Raw genomic sequence first — 18267 nt, forward strand, 5'->3', positions numbered from 1 at the left:
CACGAATTAATTGTGTGAATTTTGTGAATTACCTCTTCCTATTCTTTAGTTTTCCACTGAGGTATTGTCTTTTTATTGATTCATAGGAGGTTTTATTTTTGGTGTTTTGTTTAATTAGGAAAGGATAATAGTCCTTCCCCTGTACAGAGCTTTTGAGTCAGACTGACCTGGGTTTGAATCCTGGCTTTTTGGCTCATGGGCTAAGAATTTCAGGCAATTTACTTAAGTCTCTGAGAATGAGTTACTGCTTTGAAAACTACATGAAACAACACTGGCACAAAATCCCAGCCCAGTGTGCAGTTTCTGCTGCCACAGCTTTTGCATTGTTACTTTTCTTGTGATCCTTGCACTGAATATTTTCTCAAAAAAACTACCTCCAGAACTCACGCTTTTTCACATCCTTGGACACGTAACACTCCCTTGCTGTAAGCAAAGATCAGAGAAATGAAACTGAAATCACTGAAATAATTGTTTAATTCCTCGCGTAGGAATGAAAGAAAACAAGTTGATTCCGTCTGACCTAAAAGAGGAACTTGCTGGGTCATTCCTGGGGTCAGGACACGCTCAGAACAACATCTGAGATCTGGGGCACTGGAGGAAGGCCTTGCGCTTCATTGCAAGATTAAATCGTCTTCCTCAAACTGTGCTCGCCAGGACAGGCAAGTGCACTTCAGAAAGGTTTCCAGTTGTTGCGAGTTGAAACAGAAAGGACCATCTGTTAAACACACAGGCCATTCCCCCAGTGCTCTGGTCGATTTGGGTCGTTGCTGCGTGTTTGGACGTCCTGGCCTTGTAGGAGGGAGGTGGGAGGGCCACACCCTGGCCCTGCCCTACTTCTCCTACTTGGAACAGAGCTTTTGCTTTTCTCCGTGGAGTCCCTGAAGACACAGAGCATGTGTGGGGGCCCAGCTCTCGAGTTGGGTGCATCAGGGTTGCTTCCCTGTTCCCCCTCCTGGCTGTGTGATCTCAGACAAATGGTTGTACCTCTCTGAGCCTCAGTGCCGTCTTATACAGGATGTTGACAATAACACCTTTCCTGAAAGGTCGGGATAAAGACCGAATCAGCCCCCTCCGGGCTAGCACCATCCTCAGCATGACTGACACTCAGTAACTGGGAGGTGGTCTCCGCTCCAGATGGGCGGGTGGCCGTGCAGTCTGTGCTGTAACCTAGACGTCTCGCGGGCCGCTCACTTAGCAGCTCCCCAACAGCAGCTGCTGGCTGCTAGGTGGGCAGCAAGAGTTATCACACCGGGCATGCAGCCTGGCAGGTGGAGCTCAGATTGGACTTCCACCCCCTGCGGCCCCCATATCCAGGGGCCTTTGTGCAGTTCATGGACCAGCTGTTGCCCCTCATGCCAGAAAAAATCAGGAAGCCCGGTTCACTGTTCCCCCAGAATATGCCAGGAGTTGCCAGCAGCTCACATGCATATATGTGCACGCTCTCACGCACGCGTGCGCACACTCACTCCCACACATGCATGTGCAAGCTCACATGCAGGCAGGTATGCACACTCAACACGGGCCTCTGCACACACACACAGCCCCACTGCCCCCACATGTGCGTCCACACACAGGTCCCCCTCCCCACAATCTCTTCTCAACCCTGCAGCCAGGCTCAACCCCAAGTGGGAGCCTGTCACCCCCCATTGCGCTCAGAGTCAAAGCCAAGGCCATTACAGGGGGCTGCGAGGTACCATGTGGTCTGGGCCCACCCTGGTCCGGGGCTGGTCCCCTGACGCCCCGCGGCTCCCTCTCTGCCTCTGTGCCGGCTCTTCCTGGCCTGGGGTGCTCCTCCCTCCACGCCTCACCTCCTCAGATCCTGACTGCCTCCATCTCCGGAGCTCCTCCTGCCCTGACTCTGACCTCTCTCCCTAGCACTCACCACCTCCCAGCGTCGTTTACTTACTCGTCTCCTTTGCTTGCCTCCCTCACCAGAACGTATACCAGATGAGGACAAGGATCTTTGTGTCTTCACCCGCAGTCCTGTTGTGGGGACCGGTACCTGGCACTTGGATGCCCTCAGCAAATATTTGTTGAAAGAGTAATGAATGAATGTGGACGCACACACTAACAGTGTCTTCATTATTACAACATTGTCCTCAATTGAAATTTGACTGCCACATGCAATTTGCGGTGGAAATTTACCCAAATTCTCTACTCTCTCCCCGTACAAATGACCTGGCATATGTGGGTACTCAGGAAACGGCCTTGGATGGATTGCTTTAGGGCCTTGGGCCCGTGGTAGCCATCTGAGGCCTCCGTCCCTGTCAGCCAAACCTACGGTAGGTGGGCCGTAAGGGGGACATCGACCTCCCTGTACCCCAACACCTCTGGGGTGTCGCTGTCTCACCCCAGAGCCCCCGGGGCGGCAGCTGTCAGCTGTGGTGCCCATCTCTGTAGGGAAATCACTGGACTGTGCCCTCTCCGTCTCAACTTCCTGGGCAGCTTCAAGGTTCTGTTATTATCCCAGTGACTTCCGTTTCTCATGATCCTATTCCCAGCTTTCTGTAGGAGGAGCTATTTCTCTGTATTTTGGTTTCATTCAAGTAAAACGAAGGGGTTGGACTCAAAATACTGCTCAGCCTTCCACTTGTTAGGAGTCCTCAGTGCTTCCTGCTGCAAAACGCCGGCCTCTGGGCTGTTCTCCGGCCCCCCTCCCCGCCCCAGCCCCAGGTCCCTTTCTCCAGCCTTTCCCCAGGCCCCTCGTGGACTCCCTCGAGGTCCCCAGAGCCCGCCGTCCTGGATCCCTTCGGTGTTCAGTGCCTTTATGTCCCACTGCCAGCACTCCTCTGCCAAGCCCACATCCTCGGCTCTTACCATTTCTGAGCTCCTTCATTTCAAAATTTCTCTTCTGAGTTTGTTTTCTTTGATCTCAAAGCTTACCTTTCCACAGCCTTCTACCCCTCCTCTTCCCACCAGCGTGAGGCATCCCTCTCAATGAGCACAGTTAACCTGATGAGCATTCTCAGTGTTTTTCAGATACGGAGCTCATTCAGTCTGTGAGGGGGCCCCGTCCTCCTCTTACAGGTGAGAAGCTGCAGCTCCCAGAGGTCAGGGAACTGGCCCACGACACACAGCTCGTAGGTGGCACAACTGGGATTTGAACCCAGGTTGTCTGGCTCCAGAGGCACTATACTCACCAGTGCCCTGTCCTCCCTTTCCATGTGCCCATCATCTCACCCTTTCGTCCACACCCTGCCTGCCCCTTGCCAGGGGGAGAACAGCAGCCCTTGCCCTGCTCCTGCTGATGGAGGTCCTGGGGCCCTCACAGCCTGGTCCACCGACTCTGGATAAGCGCCCGCTCGATCTTCTTCCCATGGTCTCTCAGCCTTGCCCCCATTCTCAAAGAAGGCATATATCCCTTTTCTTCTCTGAGTCTTAGCCCTCCTTGGGGCCACCCCTGCTGCCTGTCCTAGCCTGCTTCCATCCACACAGCCCTAACCTGAGACTCAAAGCTCCTTCTAGGGCACCCCATCTTTGACTCTGCTCTCCCTCACAGAGGGGGTTTGACTATGAAATAACAGCAGTGCATCCTTTCGTTTCCTTTAGAACAAGATGCAGATGTTTTCCAGATCTTTCTTCAACTTCAGGCAGTAAGTTTCTTGGTGGCCAGTGTTCTTCCCTTAAGTCTTTAGGGCCAGGCTCTCTTATTCTCTACATTTAAAAAAGAAGAAGAAAGGTTCTCCTTCCTATACTTCAGTGATAGACTTGGCAGAGGGCTAAGATGGCGTCTCTTTTACGTTCGTTCCACAAACATTTACTAAGCACCGCGCTGGGCTAGGTGCATGCTCTGTGCCGTGACGTCTACAGATGTCTCTGAATCCCTCTCACCGCCCTCAGCAGCCCCTCAGGAGACCAGAACGCTGTAGGCTCTCCTCCCATCGATGGTATTGGAGATCTTTTCCACGAGAACCAGCCTTGGTTTCATCCACGAAATATCACAGGATTTACCGATCCTGCCCCCACGAGACCGTCTGAGCTGGCCCTCCAAGCCGCGTGCTTCCAAATGCATCCTCCTTGCTTCGTGTTTGATTTCAAGATTCCCAAGCCTCTAGAGCTGCCAGGAGGACTGGTACACAAGTACCACAAACAGGGCTCCCCGGGCCCCTGCCAGCCACGGCACAGCTGCTCTCCCTGGCTCAGAACGGACTTCCCACCCCCCAGGCCCCCAGGCACACTTCTGCAGCACCTGGTTCAAGCCTCACCGCCTCCCTCGTTCTTTCTCCTCCCCTTACCCCACCACGCACACACCAGTTTACCGATAAGCTAATTATTTTCTCTCCCACTCAGCTCCTGTGCCTTTCCTATGCTTCACAGCCAAGGAGGGCTCTCCTTCCTCGAGACACTTGACTGCCACCTGCTGGGAATTTGTCAGAATGGCTCCACAAATCTCTGCCCCTTGGGCAAGAGCAGAGGCGCCCCCCCCCCCCACTCGTGCAAGGCGGCTCGAGCAGCTCTAAGCATGGCCTTGCCTCGCGCGCTGAGCATGCTGTCACATCTTTATCTAGACCCTGTTTCTCCAACTAGGTTGAGGGACTCTTGATTAGACTGTGGATTAGGACTGTGGATTCCTCTCTGTGTCCCCAAGGCCCCAGAGGCTAGAGAAACGCTTGCTGAATGATCCCGAGGCAAACACCTGTTACCTTAGGCGCAGGGTATCTGGTCTCCCTGGTGAACATTCTCTAAGTGCATCTGTAGCGAAGCAAGGCAGCTGAATCCGCACAGGCAGTCAGGGTAACCATGGAGGGCCCGGGGGGACTTGCGGTGGAGACAGAGCCCCTCTAGCCTCTCGCCCCTGCTCAAAGACCACCACCACTGAATGGACCAGAGCAACTCCTCATGCATCCCCTCAGTAAACCTGGAGCTGGGCACCAGCAGCACACAGCGGAGAATGTGGCGGAGGGGGCCAAGGGCCACCTGCCATGGCTCTCGGGGCCGGGGAGGGAAAGGACTTCTGGAACACGTCTGTGCCCAGGGCCAGCCCGTGAAGGCTGTAGGATGCAGGAATGGCCACGCAGGAGCCCTTACGGGCAAGTGTGGGGTTGAGGGGAAGCAGATCAGGAAGCAGACAGCTAGTAGACAGGGTCACCAAGGGTGCCCACTCACGAGCCTCCGTATTTTCCAAGCCGTGCCCTCTTATTAAGCCACATCATCAAAAGCCACTGCCCCAGTGACAGCCTGGGGCTTCACAGGTGGTGGTAACAGAACACCATCAACTCTCACACCTGAGGGAAGGGGCAAGAGGGGGGCAGCCTTTCACTGAGGTCCCGTTAAAAGGGGAAGCACTCTATTCTTTCACAGGGCTGGTTTCCTCAGAGCCATTCGGCAGCGCATGGCTCTGGTCCCATTGAGAGAGCCTCCCCGACCGACACGACAGCCCTGCCTACTTGGTCTGTCCCCGTGAACTGACAGGAAGTGCTTCCCAGCCAGTGTGAGGGCTGAACGTTTCCTTCTCCGCCCCGCCTGCCAGGAAGCCCAGAGACTGCGTGTTGGTTCAGGTTCTGTGGCTCTCCGGAACTTAGGACTGCTTTTTCGTATTTCCCCGCAGGCCTTCCCCAGGAATGCTTGTTTTGGGGGGGGGGGGTATTGTACTTCGTGGGGGTGGTCCTGGAGGCAGGCCTGGCAGTGGTGCGGTCGTCAGAAGAGCCAGCATGGGGCCAGATGCAGGTGGGTTGCCGTCCCCACTTGCTAGCTGGGCCATCTTGAGCAAGAGAGCTTCGCCTCCTCAGTCCTTACCTGGAAAGTCGGGATGATGAGCGTAATAGGTTATTGTGAAGCTAAAACGAGTCCAGCGGGAGCACCTCTGGACCCTTTCCCTCCTCCCAGATCAGGGGCTCCGTCTGTGCTTCCTTTGTCCTGCCTGTGTCTGTCGGTCCCCTTAGGCTGAGGGATAGACACAGCAGAGGAACTAGGTGACCGCCTGTCCTGGTTTGTCTGGGACAAAGGGGTTTTCTGGGAGGCAGGACTTCCAGTGCTAAAGTGGGAAGGTCTGAGGCACACAGAAGAGTCGGTCACCCTAGAACACACACCGTCGCCATCTCAGTGGCTGAGAGGAGCAAAGGTTTATTTCTTCCTCGTGCTGCTGTCTATCCGGGACCTCGCCAAAAGGAGGAGCCTCTCTCCAGGAAATTGCCAGTCTCGGCACAAAGGAACTCATGGTAAAAGTTCTGTTCGAAAGTCAAGGCTGTCCCTTCTGCTCACATTCATCAGCCAAAGCCAGTCCCGTGGCCGGGCCTGACACTGGGGTGTCCTGCAGACCGTCCGTGCGGGGAGGGGCAGCTAACAGTGTGAACCGTAACGCAGTCTACACGCCCCCACCCCTTCTTGTGCACTTTGGGGTGCTGGGTCAGGGAGGAGGGAAAGAGAGAGAGATGCCCGGCTGCCATCGCTGGTCTTCACTGCGGTCACCCTGCTGTAGATGACATACGTCAGCTGTAGATGACATGGCTTTCTCAGGGGATGCTCAGCCTCACCCTGCTCTGCTCAGAGGAGTAGCTCGGTCTGCTTTTGGTGCCTAATAGTGGCCTCACGCTGCTCAGCTGCCGAGATGTCTCTGCAGGGGCAGCTGGGGCTGGGGCTTCTCTTCTAGCCCCCTTGCTCCTCTGTGTGGGGCCCCCGAGAGTCTTCTCCCTGAGCTCCAAGGAGAATGAGGGGACAGAGGGGGGACCAGAGGCACCAGCAAGTTATCCCCAAGCACACTGCACAAGTCCCTTGGTGCCTTGCTTCCTCTGACATCTGGTGAGCCCCCCTTGTTTGGAAGTCTCCAGCTGAGAAGTGGGCACACACGTGGCTCCCGATTCCGGGACCACAGGCCAGGCTCTCCCGAGAGTGTCTTCCCTATGTGTCACTTGGATGGCAGCACCAGGGCTGGCCCTGAGCTCCTCGTGGCAAGGACCTCTTTCCCGGTTACCTGTGGTCTCTTGGAGCCCCCTCCCTGGGCTCAGTTCTCTTTTGGAAATAGCACAGAGGTTTTTTTCCTTGTGTTGTTTCATTCATTGTCTTACATCAAAGAACACCTTCTTGGAGAGAAAACAGTTTTCCAGAAATACTTGTCACAGCCGATTCAGCTTCCTTACTTGGTCCAAGCATATAAGAAAGGCCTGCTGATTTTTTTTTAAGATTTTATTTATTTATTTGAGAGAAAGTGAACAAGAGAGAGAGCACAAGTGGGGGGAGGGGAAGAGGGCAAGCAGACTCCCCACGAGCAGGGAGCCCAAAGCCAGGCAAGGCCTTCTGATTTTGGTTTTGCAAAATATAGTGCCAAAATTTATGTTAGCGTTCATTATTTCTATAAAGTAAATTTTAAGTCTTGGAACAATTGGTCCGAAGCAGAAATTTCACATGGAGTTTGGTACTGAGAACCTTCATCTACGTTTCGGAGAAGTGGGGGAAAGAGCGGGTGTGGTATTGGGAGCCCCCTAACAGTGAGATCATGGGGCGGAGGCGGAGAGGCCACAGGTGTGACGAGAAGGGTCAGAGCAGCACAGGCAGAGCCAGGAGGCCTCTCTGAGGAGGTGCCACCTGAGGGCAATTGAATGGAAAGCAGCAGTTCACCAGGTGACCAGTGGGTCAAGGGAGCCACGCCTGCAGTGAGCGCAGTTGAGGCCACGTGCTCTTGAGAACTTAAGTGTTCTGGCGGCCGAGCGCTTTGGGTGTCAGATGGGCAGGCCAGGGCAAGACGGGACAGGACGCAAGCGAGCAAGCACATTGTGGAGGTTTGCTGTTTCCTGGTAGGGCACTTCTGGAAGCGCAGTAAAGCCACTGAAGTGTTTTAAACAAGGGGGTGTCCTATCTGGGACCAGAGCATAGAGGGGCAAGTGTAGGGAGGAGAGCAGCCTGGATGGAGGCAGTGGCCAGGGGACAGAGGGGAGCGGCTGGGTCCATTTGTCAGAGGGCTAGTGGGGTGAGGGAAGGAGAGGGCGCCCACGTGGGTCCTAGAGTGCTCATCTGGGGGCTGGAGAAGAGCGTGGGACCTGTGTGGGGCATCAGACCGAGGCGGGGGAGGGGGGGGCATATGGCAAGTGCTTGGGCCCCACTGCCCTGGGGACTTGGGGTCCGTAGGCTGCTCCCTGGGACTGGAAGGCCAAGATCCTGTCACGCGGTTTGCACGTGTGCAGACTGGCTGGCTCCCGAGGCAGCGAGGGTGTCTGAATCGGACTGTGGAGAGGAGTGAGTTGGGAGGACAAGAGCAGCCCTAGTCCTGGACACAAGCCCCAGGTAGCCCAAGGGCTGTAAGACGTAGCCAGTGGAAGGTGTCACCCTAGGACTTCTGCTGCAGAAAAGTCAGGAAAGGCCCATTCACAGCCTGAGTGTTGCCTCCTCAAGGCAGCGCCGGGAGGGAGTAGGAGGGCGGCACTGCCCTCTTCCCGTAGAGCCAGTTCTTCCGGACGCAGCGGCCACAGGGCCACGCAGAGAGCCCCGTCCCGCCCGCGGCAGGAGGCAGGGCGGCAGGCCATTCTGCTACCTGGCGTCCCCTCGCCCCTGACTGTGCCCTGACTGTGCGCCCGCACGGTGCTCGGGCGTCTTACCTTGCTCCCAGCGCCCTCGGACGTGGGCCCGGGCACGTGGGGCTTGACTTCACGTGTCCTGGGGCCCGTTTTCCGTGGTTGCTTGTTGTCTGCGTTCAGGCGGCTCGCCTGGGAGAGCGTGCGGCTGGCCTTGACCGTGGTGCGGCTTGCGGAGCCCCTGCGCCCTCCTACCGTGGGACCTCCCGAGCGTCCTCCTTGAGTCTCTCTGCCTCCGTCTTCTCATCCAGACAGTGAAGAAAACCAGCGGATCTACGGTGCCTGACGCCAAGCGCGCACTCTAGAAATGTTCGCTATTCTATTGCTCGACCGGTCGGAGAAATGAAAAGTCCGATTACCTTCTTTCTCTTAAGGCCGCGTCCGAGAATCCATGTTTAATCATTGCAGAGGCGCTGTTTTCATAGCAAGGCTCTCCTGCCGGACTCCTTGCTCGTGCTCGCAGTGCAGTTGAGCAGGCGGCTGGAGGCTGGGACGGGGGGTGGTTCCGTGTTTCTCCCCCAAGTGACCTGTGTGGGTTTTCTTCTCTTGTGGGCCCCACTGTAGGTTTCTGGAAGAAGCTGACTGCCTGAAAGGAAACTACAAAACATGAAAATCGCTTTGAGGTGACCCATACGTCCAGTGGCCCCTTACTCCTCCCAAGGTGGATCTGAGCTCTGAGAACTGTCGCTTCAGGTAACAAAATCGCACCCCCAGCCCCCACCTGCTATCATTGACGGCTTCCACGGTAGTCCTTTAAGGAAGTGTGGCTTCTGCCCACGGCCCTGAGACTCGGGAGAGCCTACCTCCTGCAGCAGTCTGGCTGTTCCAGCCTACCTCCTGCAGAGGGCGTGGGGGCCTGAGGTGGCATCCCGTGTCTGACAGGTGGCCCAAAGCCTCCTGAGAGCCTGAGGGGAGGACTCTGCACTCCTCCCTGACCTACTTCTCTTCCCGTCCGTGATAATGATAACTTCTAGCAGCCGCCCGTTAGGGCCTTTGATGTGACTAAATGATTATAAAATGCTTCTCAAAGAATAAATTGGAATAACCAGGAAATTTCTGAAAATGAAAAGTCATAAGAGGAAAAAGGTTTGTTCTACCTAATAGTAAAATATATTATGAGGCCACAATAATAAATAGTGTAGTCCTGGATTGGAAGTAACTAGATCAAAGGAACAGAGTAGGAAGTCCAGAAATAGACAATAAACCAGTAAAGGTGGCGTTTCAAATGGTGGGTAACAGAATGTCCGGTCTAGTAAATGGTGGCACTGTCACCTATCCACTGGAGGGAAAGAAGTCTCCAACCTTAGGTAGTATACCAAAAGTAATTTCCAAAGGGATTAAGAGCTAAATAAATTACAAAATATGAGTAAAGAGGGTATTTATATTTGGGGTGAGAAAAGGGCTTTTTTTTTTTTAAACATGTCACTTTTAGTATCTCATACAAATACTGTAAGCCAAGTTAAAAGGCAAAAAGGGGGAGGATATTTATGACCTGTGACAAGGAATGAATATTCCTAATGTACAAACTTATTCATTCAACATCTATTTAATGAGTACTTACTACATGCTAGAAAGTGTTCCAGGCTACTAGGGTGCGAGTCGTGAACTAAACAAAATCCCTGCTCTTCTGATGCTCATAGTCTAATGGAGAGGAAGCTAGTAAATAAAGCAGTCGATTATTGATAGGGGCCATGGGAAAAAAATTAAGCAGGGTGGGGATAGTTAGGGAGGATTGGGGGAGGGGTTGTAGGTAAGCTTCACTGCCAAAGTGACTTTTGAGCAGAATATGGAGGAGAAAGGAGAGGAGTGGTTAAACTTGGATGTCTTTGTAAATGTTGAGCTGATGGGATTTTCTGATGATTGGGTACAGGTTGTAAAAGGAAGCAAGGAGGATCACTTCTAGGTTTGGGGCCTGAGCGTTCAGAAGTCCCACTTACTGATATGAGCATCACGAAGGCACTTGGCTTGAGAACCAGGGGTTTGGTTTGGATGTTTCAGTTGGAGGTCTCTGTTGTATATTCAAAGGGAGGCATCAGGGAAATGGTCCTTTAAGTTTGGAATTCAAGAGCAGTCAGGCTAGAGGTATAAGTTTGGGAGTTCTCAGAGCCTAGGTCATATTGGAAGCAGCGAATCTAGACTGATCTCTTAGGGAGTAGGTATAGACAGGAGGTCTGAGGACATCTGCAGGACTCTCGTGTAGCAGTGGGGGCAGGGGAGGAACCTGCTAAAGAGACTGTCAGGGAATGGGTGGCCACTGAGATAGAAGGGGACAATGAGGAGGTGGCCTCTTCAAAGCCAAGAGACCACAAGGAGGGAGAGATCAGCTCTAGCAGATGTCGGGATGGGGCAAGTAGGGAGGGAGTGGAGAACCAGTCACTGGATTTAGCAACGACGAGCTCACCGGGGAGCATAACGGGGGCTGTTCTGTCGGAATGATGAGGACAAAAGCCCAATTTGAGTTGGTTTATAGTGAGTAAGAGGGAAAGAATTAGAAACAGAGAACTGGGGTACTGACTAGAAGGGAATGGAGTTCAAAAAAGTGTGTGGTTTTTCCCCCAAACGAGAGCTGTTTGTATCTAAACGAGAGTAATCCAGTAGGGTGGAGAAGGTGGAGGGTGCACGATGAGTGGCACGGAGAGGACTCCAGGGTGATGGTTTTCAGGGGTGAGAGACGATGGGGTCCCCACCATGGGGGTGGGGGGCTGTTCTAACCAGCAGCACTAGGTGCGCCAATGGACACGCTCCCTTTTCTCAGTGGAGTAGAAAGCCAAGTAGCTGCTGAGAGTAAGGATGGGGAGCTGTTGGAGGCTTGAGGGGAAAAGAGAGGGTATGACGTTCTTGGTCGCAGAGGGGGGAATAAACGGAGCAGGGGAGTCGAGGATCACGGGGCAGCGCTGGCATCGGAGGTGTGAGAGGTCGTGGGTAGAAAGTGAGAGCAGCCAGTTCATTGTGTGCTTTTCTCCCCCCAGGTTCAGGTGCGCAGGTGAACATGAGTTAGGAGGCCCATCCGTACTGAAGAAAATATGGTAGAAAAACAGGACGTGAGTGGGCACAAAGGAAACCAGAGCAATGCCTATAAACATAGGGACACCATCCGTAATCAATTAAAAATGCAAGTAAAAACCAATGGGGTTTTGTGCTTTCCTTCAGATTGACAGGAGCTCTTGTTGGGAGTATAAATTATCGGAGCTTTTTGGCAGCCGTGTTCCAGAATGTACGGAGACATACCATGTGTGTTCCCTTTTGTCCTGCTTTTAGACGTTTAGAGTGAGAGATAATAGCTCTAGTGCCTGTGGTTAGAGCACAAAGATGCCCCCTCCGGCAGGAGTGGTGAAAGTGGAAAGTGGGCCCATACCTAGCCCTGGTGCACCCATCCGTGGGCGGCACCGCAGTCGGGGAACTGAGCTCACCGTCCCCCCTTGCTTTGCAGATGAAGGAACTTGAGCCCAGAGAGCGGGAGTGACCGTCCCAGTCCCGTGGTGTGGAGCTGGGACCCCGTCTGTGGGCAGTGAGTGGCCCTCTTCAACTTGGTTTGGAGTCGGAGTCCCTTGCAAGGTACTCGGCAGCCCCTTTTTTGGGCCGGCTGACGCCACGCTTATACAACGTGAATTCTCAGAATGTGCTGCAAATTGGTCTACGGTGTCTTTATGTCCTGATGCAGGTTTTCCTGGCAGGGGATGCTGGGCACAAAGGCTAGTCAGGGAAGACAGGACAGACTTTGCCTGGTCTGGTGACAGACAGGGACCATATTTTCCTGGCTCTGGAGAGGGGCTCACAGTCTGAGAAAGGATCTTTTCTGCTTTCCTATGACTTTTACAAAAGTCGTAACAAAAACACAAAGATAAGCAGTAAATCCTATTTATTTTATGGACAGTAAGAAAATAAAATTAGAACTGTCAGAGAATATCTGGTCCCCTCCGTGGGAGGGGCACTGGGCTCTAACTCCTAGACCCTTGGGTTCTGGAATTATTCTTGCATGCCCTGGCAAGGGGACCCAGGAGAAGCTACCCAGTTGCTCTGAACTTGGGTCTTCATCAGAAAGATGAGCCGGGGGGGGGGGTGCCTGGGCGGCTCAGTCAGTTTAGCGTCTGCCTTCAGCTCAGGTCATGATCTCCGGGTCCTGGGATCGAGCCCCATGTTGGGTTCCCTTCTCAGCGGGGAGCCTGTTTCTCCCTCTCCCTCTACTGCTCCCCCTACTTGTGCGCGCTCTCTCTCTCAGAAAAATGAAGTCAAAAAAAAAAAAAAGAAAGAAAAAGAAAAACATGTTCGCTCCTCTCTCCATCCCTCCAGGTCCCTATTCCAGTTGGCCGGGGGGGGGGGTGTATTAGTGCAGTAGAGCAGTACCCCGACCCTCCGTGGAACCACCCTGGCCCCCCACCACAGTAGAAGAGCCTGTAGAATTCACCTTTGTGCCTCCTTGTACCAGTTCCAGACCTCCAATGGCTGACCAGAGAATGGACATTTCTTCGACAATCAGTGACTTCATGTCCCCGGGCCCCACCGACCTGCTGTCCAGCCCCCTCGGCACCAGTGCCATGGACTGCAACCGCAAACGGAAAGGCAGCTCTACCGACTACCAGTAAGGCCTTCTGGGCTCCTCTTCCTCTGGCTAACCTTGGTGTCCATTCCCGGCACATCGAGGGGCCAACTGCTGCTCCTCCTGGAAGAAGGGGTCCTCTTTGTGGAAAGGGATGGAACCGACAGATCCAACAATAGGTGGCCCCACAGTGGGTTTTGTTTTTGTTTTGTTCTGTTTTGCTTTTCTCTCCCCCCCGGATTGTGAGCAGGAGGAAGCCTCCAGCACTGCTGAGACCCTCCCATCCCCCCTCCTGTCCCCAAATTGTTCCACGTCAAGGGAAAAGGAAGAGCCTTAAAGCCAGGGTCTACCTTTCACCCTTTTCCTTTGGCCTCCTCGGTTCCTTTGAGCAAGATGGCTAAGGCTCTGGATGCAGTCTCCGTGATTGGCCTGAGGCTCTGAGGACGCCCTCAGTTGCTTGTGGAAGGAGCGCGTGCAGGCCGTCTCGGAGAGTATTGTAGGAACATGGGTATTGCCCTGAAACATTATTCAAATTAGTCTGTACCTGTTTTATTAAATAGTATTTTTGTTTCTTTTTAGACGTGATGACTTTTCTTTTGAGTAAGAAATTTTCACACTTACAGTCAACTCTTGTATATCTGTACAAACGCCCAGGGAATAGACTGCCGCCTAGAACATTCAAAGGCACGTTTGTTTTGTTGAGGCAACTGCGTGGAATCTTATCCCGATGTCCACTTAAGAGGTTTTCTTTTGTTTAATGAGGGAAAAATCTCCAAGGAACAACCTCCCCCACAGCAGATGTCCTTTCTGCTGAAGTTCACAGGTCAAATTTGGGGAGCACAAGGGCTGAAGGCCCGATGCCCACTAGGGGGTGCTATGATTCATGTGTAAGTGATCCCAGATGGTTGAGCAAGCCAACGCCCAGGGGATGGAGAGTGGGTGTGAGGACCGAGCGGGTTCTTCTGGAGCAGTCCCTCCCCAGTAGGGAGGCCAGGAGATGTTTTCCACGTACCACTTGTCTTGGGTGGACGGATTCACTGGTGCCTTCTAAGACCTTTGCTATCTAAACCTGTGGTTTCCAATCTTGTCCCCACCCAAGACCTCCAGGTTTCCCTCATGGACCCCATTTACAAATCTTCTGTGATTCGTGGAGACCCTGTTACACACCCCTCATCCCTTTCCCTGTCATTTCAATATGCTAAATGTGTCTGATCAGTCAGGCGGAGCTCTCTTCCCCTGGGATGACCATCCTGGCCTCCGTGACCAGATACAAGCCAAGACAAAAGGGGGGAGAGAGTTTTGGTTTTCCCCCGTGGCCTGAGTCCTGCCTTCTGCTCTTTAGGACTAACTAGAGAAACTCTCTTCCGGGGAGGCAACCAAGGGCTTCCAGTTGGGAACCACTATTCTAGAATGCCCACGCTATGATTCAGTGCTCCTGAGGAAGGTTGTTTTTGCCCTTGAGACTACATTGTGTGAAGGGCCATACTCCTCTGTTCTTACAGGATAAAAGAGAAAGAGAGGTCCAGGTGCCAGGCCGTGTCCTCCTGGTGATAAACTTAGGGGCTGGAGAAGGGTGTGAGCTGACCCCAGGGGGATTTGGAACTCCTTCCTTGGAGGATTTTAGTCTGTTTTCTACTGAACCATGAGGTGCTGTGAAACTCGAGTCTCTGGAGTCTGTAAAAGGGAGGTAGTTCCCTGCTGTGACCCCAGGACCTTCTGTGGCCAAACAAGGCTCCATGCCCCTCAGCCCCGCTCATGCCCTCTCCCCCAGTTCCTCGGGCCTCGGGTGTTCCCACCTGGCTGAGAACCGGCACACTGTGTATCTGTGTCTTTGAAAAGCTGCCTCGGGACTCTGCTCAAAGCTGCTTTGTGGGTTCTTTGGTCTCCCCTCCTCACTTCATCCCCCACACCAAATATATATGTATGTACATGTATATTTGAGGCTTGGTATGTTTTGCAAAAGAATAGGCTCCATTTATCCAGAATGATGAGGGGAATCAGGTATTATAGTTATTTGGATCCTCTGATTAAGAATTTCCATAAATGCTGTGTATTTCCAGTTTTCAAAATACGGCATAAAATATGTTAACAGCAAACTCTATTGGTGACCATATGTAACTTTTGTTCGATCATCTGGAAAACCGGTCCTAGTTGCACAGTAGGGGCAAGCTGTGTGTGTTTGACTAGTCTACGTCAATCATCAATACTGTGGATATTTGAACTTCCTGATTATTTGCTTTCTGGATAAATGAGAGCCTTCCATGTTGTAAGAAGCTGCTTTGTATGTCTTTAGTAACAAATACTCACATTCTGTCTTGTTTTTTCAGAGAAAGCATGGACACAGACAAAGACGACCCTCATGGAAGGTACCACGAACCTAGTCATGACCTTCACCCTGCTAGCTATTTGCCTTGCGTAGTTACGTGTTCTGGTACTTGGTGCAGGTCCCGCCTGTGCCCTTGACTGGGGATAAGCAAGGAGGCTATGAGCCTGGGGCTCAAAATGCTCTGCCCGGCCCCCGGCCCCCAGTGTGGCTAACGAGAGCGCTTATGTGTATCGAGGGAGATGACAGGGATTAAGTAGGGAAATGAGTGAAGCTGGGAAGAAAAGAGAGATGTGTAACTTTGCCGTTAGTCTCCCAGGGATTGTGTTTGATCTTTATGCTTTATTTACCCCCTTCCCTTCCAGGTTAGAATACACAGAGCACCCAGGAAGGATCAAAAATGCAAGGTAAGCATGGACCTGTCTATAAACGGTCCTGGTTCTGGGTGCTCAGGGTGCAGCTGAGGCAGCCCCATGGGTCTGGTTCCTGTCAGTCTAAGCGTCCTTTCGGGGGTGGGGGTGGGAGCCTTGGCTTGATGTGGCCGTGGGCCGCGTGTCCTCTCCACACTGAGCTGGCCTTCACTCTTGGCTATCTAAGCACATTTAACCTGAAGGGGACTTTGGAAGGAGCAGAAAGCCCTTCAAGGCTGAAGCTCTTCCCTGGCCGTCTCCAGCAGGTTGCCCCTTCCTGACTCGAGGGCCCTCCAGAGGTGACCTGGCTCCGTGACTCCATTCTTGGGCTGGGCCTTGCCTCTCAAAGCGGCCCTTCTTGCACCGCAAGACCAGACATGGGGCTGCCTGCTCCCTTGAGTAGATTGTCTAACTTGGTCCCTCCTGCCTCCAGCCACACTTGCTGACTCCATCCACGTGGGTCTTCTGCTCTCCTGCCTGTGGCTCCGGGGCCATCTGAGGCTGTCATGCCACAGAACCAGGGCTGCAGAATTCAACTGGCCCAAGACTTGTAGCTTCCCCCGCACAGCCTAGCCTTGGTGGGAGGTCCCTCTTGGTGGCTTTGTTGCTATGGCAGCAAACTACATTTCCACTGGCAATGCGCCTCCATAGGGGACAGTTACAAATGGCAGGTACCAACCAGTCAGGGAGAGCGTGTGCACCTGAGGAGGCATCCTCCTGCCTTGACGGGCGGCCACTCCTGGGAGGGACAGGAAGCCCTTGGGTCAGATGTAGCATCTGCCGTATCTCGGTGGAGTTGCGGTTGATCCAAAGATGGCAGCGCTAGTTACCGAGTGACTCAGTCAGTGAGGCTCTGACAGGCCACACAGCGGGCTCCTCACAAACCTCAGAGATCACTCCACCTCCCTTCTCTTTCCTTCCACACCCATCTTAAAATCCGACTTTACAGGGGCTGAGAGGAAAAGAAACGAGACCTTAACAATCCAGTTTACTCTGAGCAGACAATTTTTGTAATATTTCTTCTTAATTCTAAGCATGAGATAAGCATACAAACAAGTAACACCGATCCTGGGTAGTGAGGCCACTTTTTTGGTGACGTGAGTAGAAAAGTCAAGCTCAAAGCCTTGTGCAAATTCTCAATGTGCCCTGTCGGGGAAGGTCCGAGACAGTGATGACTTATTTTTATCATTGTGTCCTTGAGGCTTGGCTTCATTTTCTAGAAATCATTTCTCCTGTTGTGCAGGGAGGCTCACAGTCAGATTGAAAAGAGGCGTCGGGATAAAATGAACAGTTTCATCGACGAACTGGCTTCTTTGGTGCCCACGTGCAACGCCATGTCCAGGAAATTAGACAAACTTACTGTGCTGAGGATGGCCGTTCAGCACATGAAAACACTGCGAGGTAAGACCTCGGGCTCCGCTGTCCTCGATGCCCTTGCCCGCAGATGTTCCCTCCCTTGCCTGGGGTGCGCCTGGGTCCCCAAGACCGTGTTTGTCATTAGCCGGTGTGTAGCCTTGAGTGACAGGCCTGACCTTGCCAGCACTAGACCTGATGCCAGATGAAGTGATTACTGAGCTTACGTGGGTAACCAGTTGGGATTTTGCCATCGTGCAGCCCGGGGGTAGAGGCTGTGGTCTGGGCACGTGTGTGCACGCGGCTGTGATAAGCAGGCTACGTGCATATCAGAGAGGCCCCACATCTTGCAGGTGTGCGTGCGCCTGGGCCCCACCCGCCCAGTGATCCCCGTCAGAAATACAGGTGCCCTTGGTGACGCAGGGAAGGCCGTGGCTCTTTATAGGAGGAAAATTCGCCCACGGCTCCTTTAAAGAGTGAGTCACTGGTTGATGGTTCTTGCCGCATTTTCCTGTCAGGGATGAACACTGATGATATTTTCATGTTCCTGGAATTTTCCCAAACCAGATAGACTCTGCACGAGGGAGGCAGTAGTTTCCGTCTTTTCTGAGCGCGGGGTGGGTGAGAACACAGAGGCAGAAACGTGGAAGTGACTTCTCCAAACCGCAGGAGAAATCTGCAGTGTCACAGGCACCTTAGTGACACTGTGCCCGGCGTGTTCCGTGGCCCGTCTTGGACCTGTGAGGAAACTGGAAAGTGGCGCTCAGTCAGAACTCTGACCTGCGTGGTAGAAGAATTGCGTCTTTGTTTCCACAAAGCCACCAGGAACAAGTAGCCGGTTTCGTCTGACCTTTGATCACTACTCAGACCTGTCAGCGTCGCGTCCTGTGCTGTGAGCGTGGCACCTAAACATTCCTGTTAGGGAAGGTCAGAGAGATTGTCGTGAGCTCGTTTTTACTAAATTGGAAGGAAATAAGGGACAAATCTCGAGTTACAAAAAGCAGGGATGTGGCTCAGTGTGTGCCTTGTTAGTTGATATAAAAGTCCCGGACATGTTCTGTCCATCTCCTTCACCGTGGCACTGGGGATTGTTACAGATCTTTTCTACTTCCTTTCCTCTCTTCTTCCTTTCTTCTTCCT

General features: G+C 53.1%; 1 protein-coding gene across 5 annotated transcripts in view; it reads left to right on the plus strand.

Moving 5' to 3' along the window:
• The window catches only part of BMAL1 (basic helix-loop-helix ARNT like 1), a 100800-nt gene that overhangs the window by 56793 nt on the left and 25740 nt on the right, over positions 1 to 18267 (plus strand). For 3 of the 5 annotated variants that reach the window (XM_087855288.1, XM_045796522.2, XM_045796523.2), the window contains exons 3-8: positions 9069 to 9197; positions 11935 to 12059; positions 12931 to 13083; positions 15369 to 15407; positions 15730 to 15771; positions 17018 to 17175. In XM_087855288.1, the coding sequence (XP_087711414.1) occupies positions 12944 to 13083; positions 15369 to 15407; positions 15730 to 15771; positions 17018 to 17175 (379 nt within the window). In that variant the 5' untranslated portion in view covers positions 9069 to 9197; positions 11935 to 12059; positions 12931 to 12943. The other 2 variants (XM_087855287.1, XM_045796525.2) reach the window with 2 other exon arrangements.

The sequence above is a fragment of the Ursus americanus genome, chromosome 24, assembly GCF_024610735.1.
Source record: "Ursus americanus isolate L20-20 chromosome 24, mUrsAme1.1.p, whole genome shotgun sequence".
Taxonomy (NCBI): Eukaryota; Metazoa; Chordata; class Mammalia; order Carnivora; family Ursidae; genus Ursus; species Ursus americanus.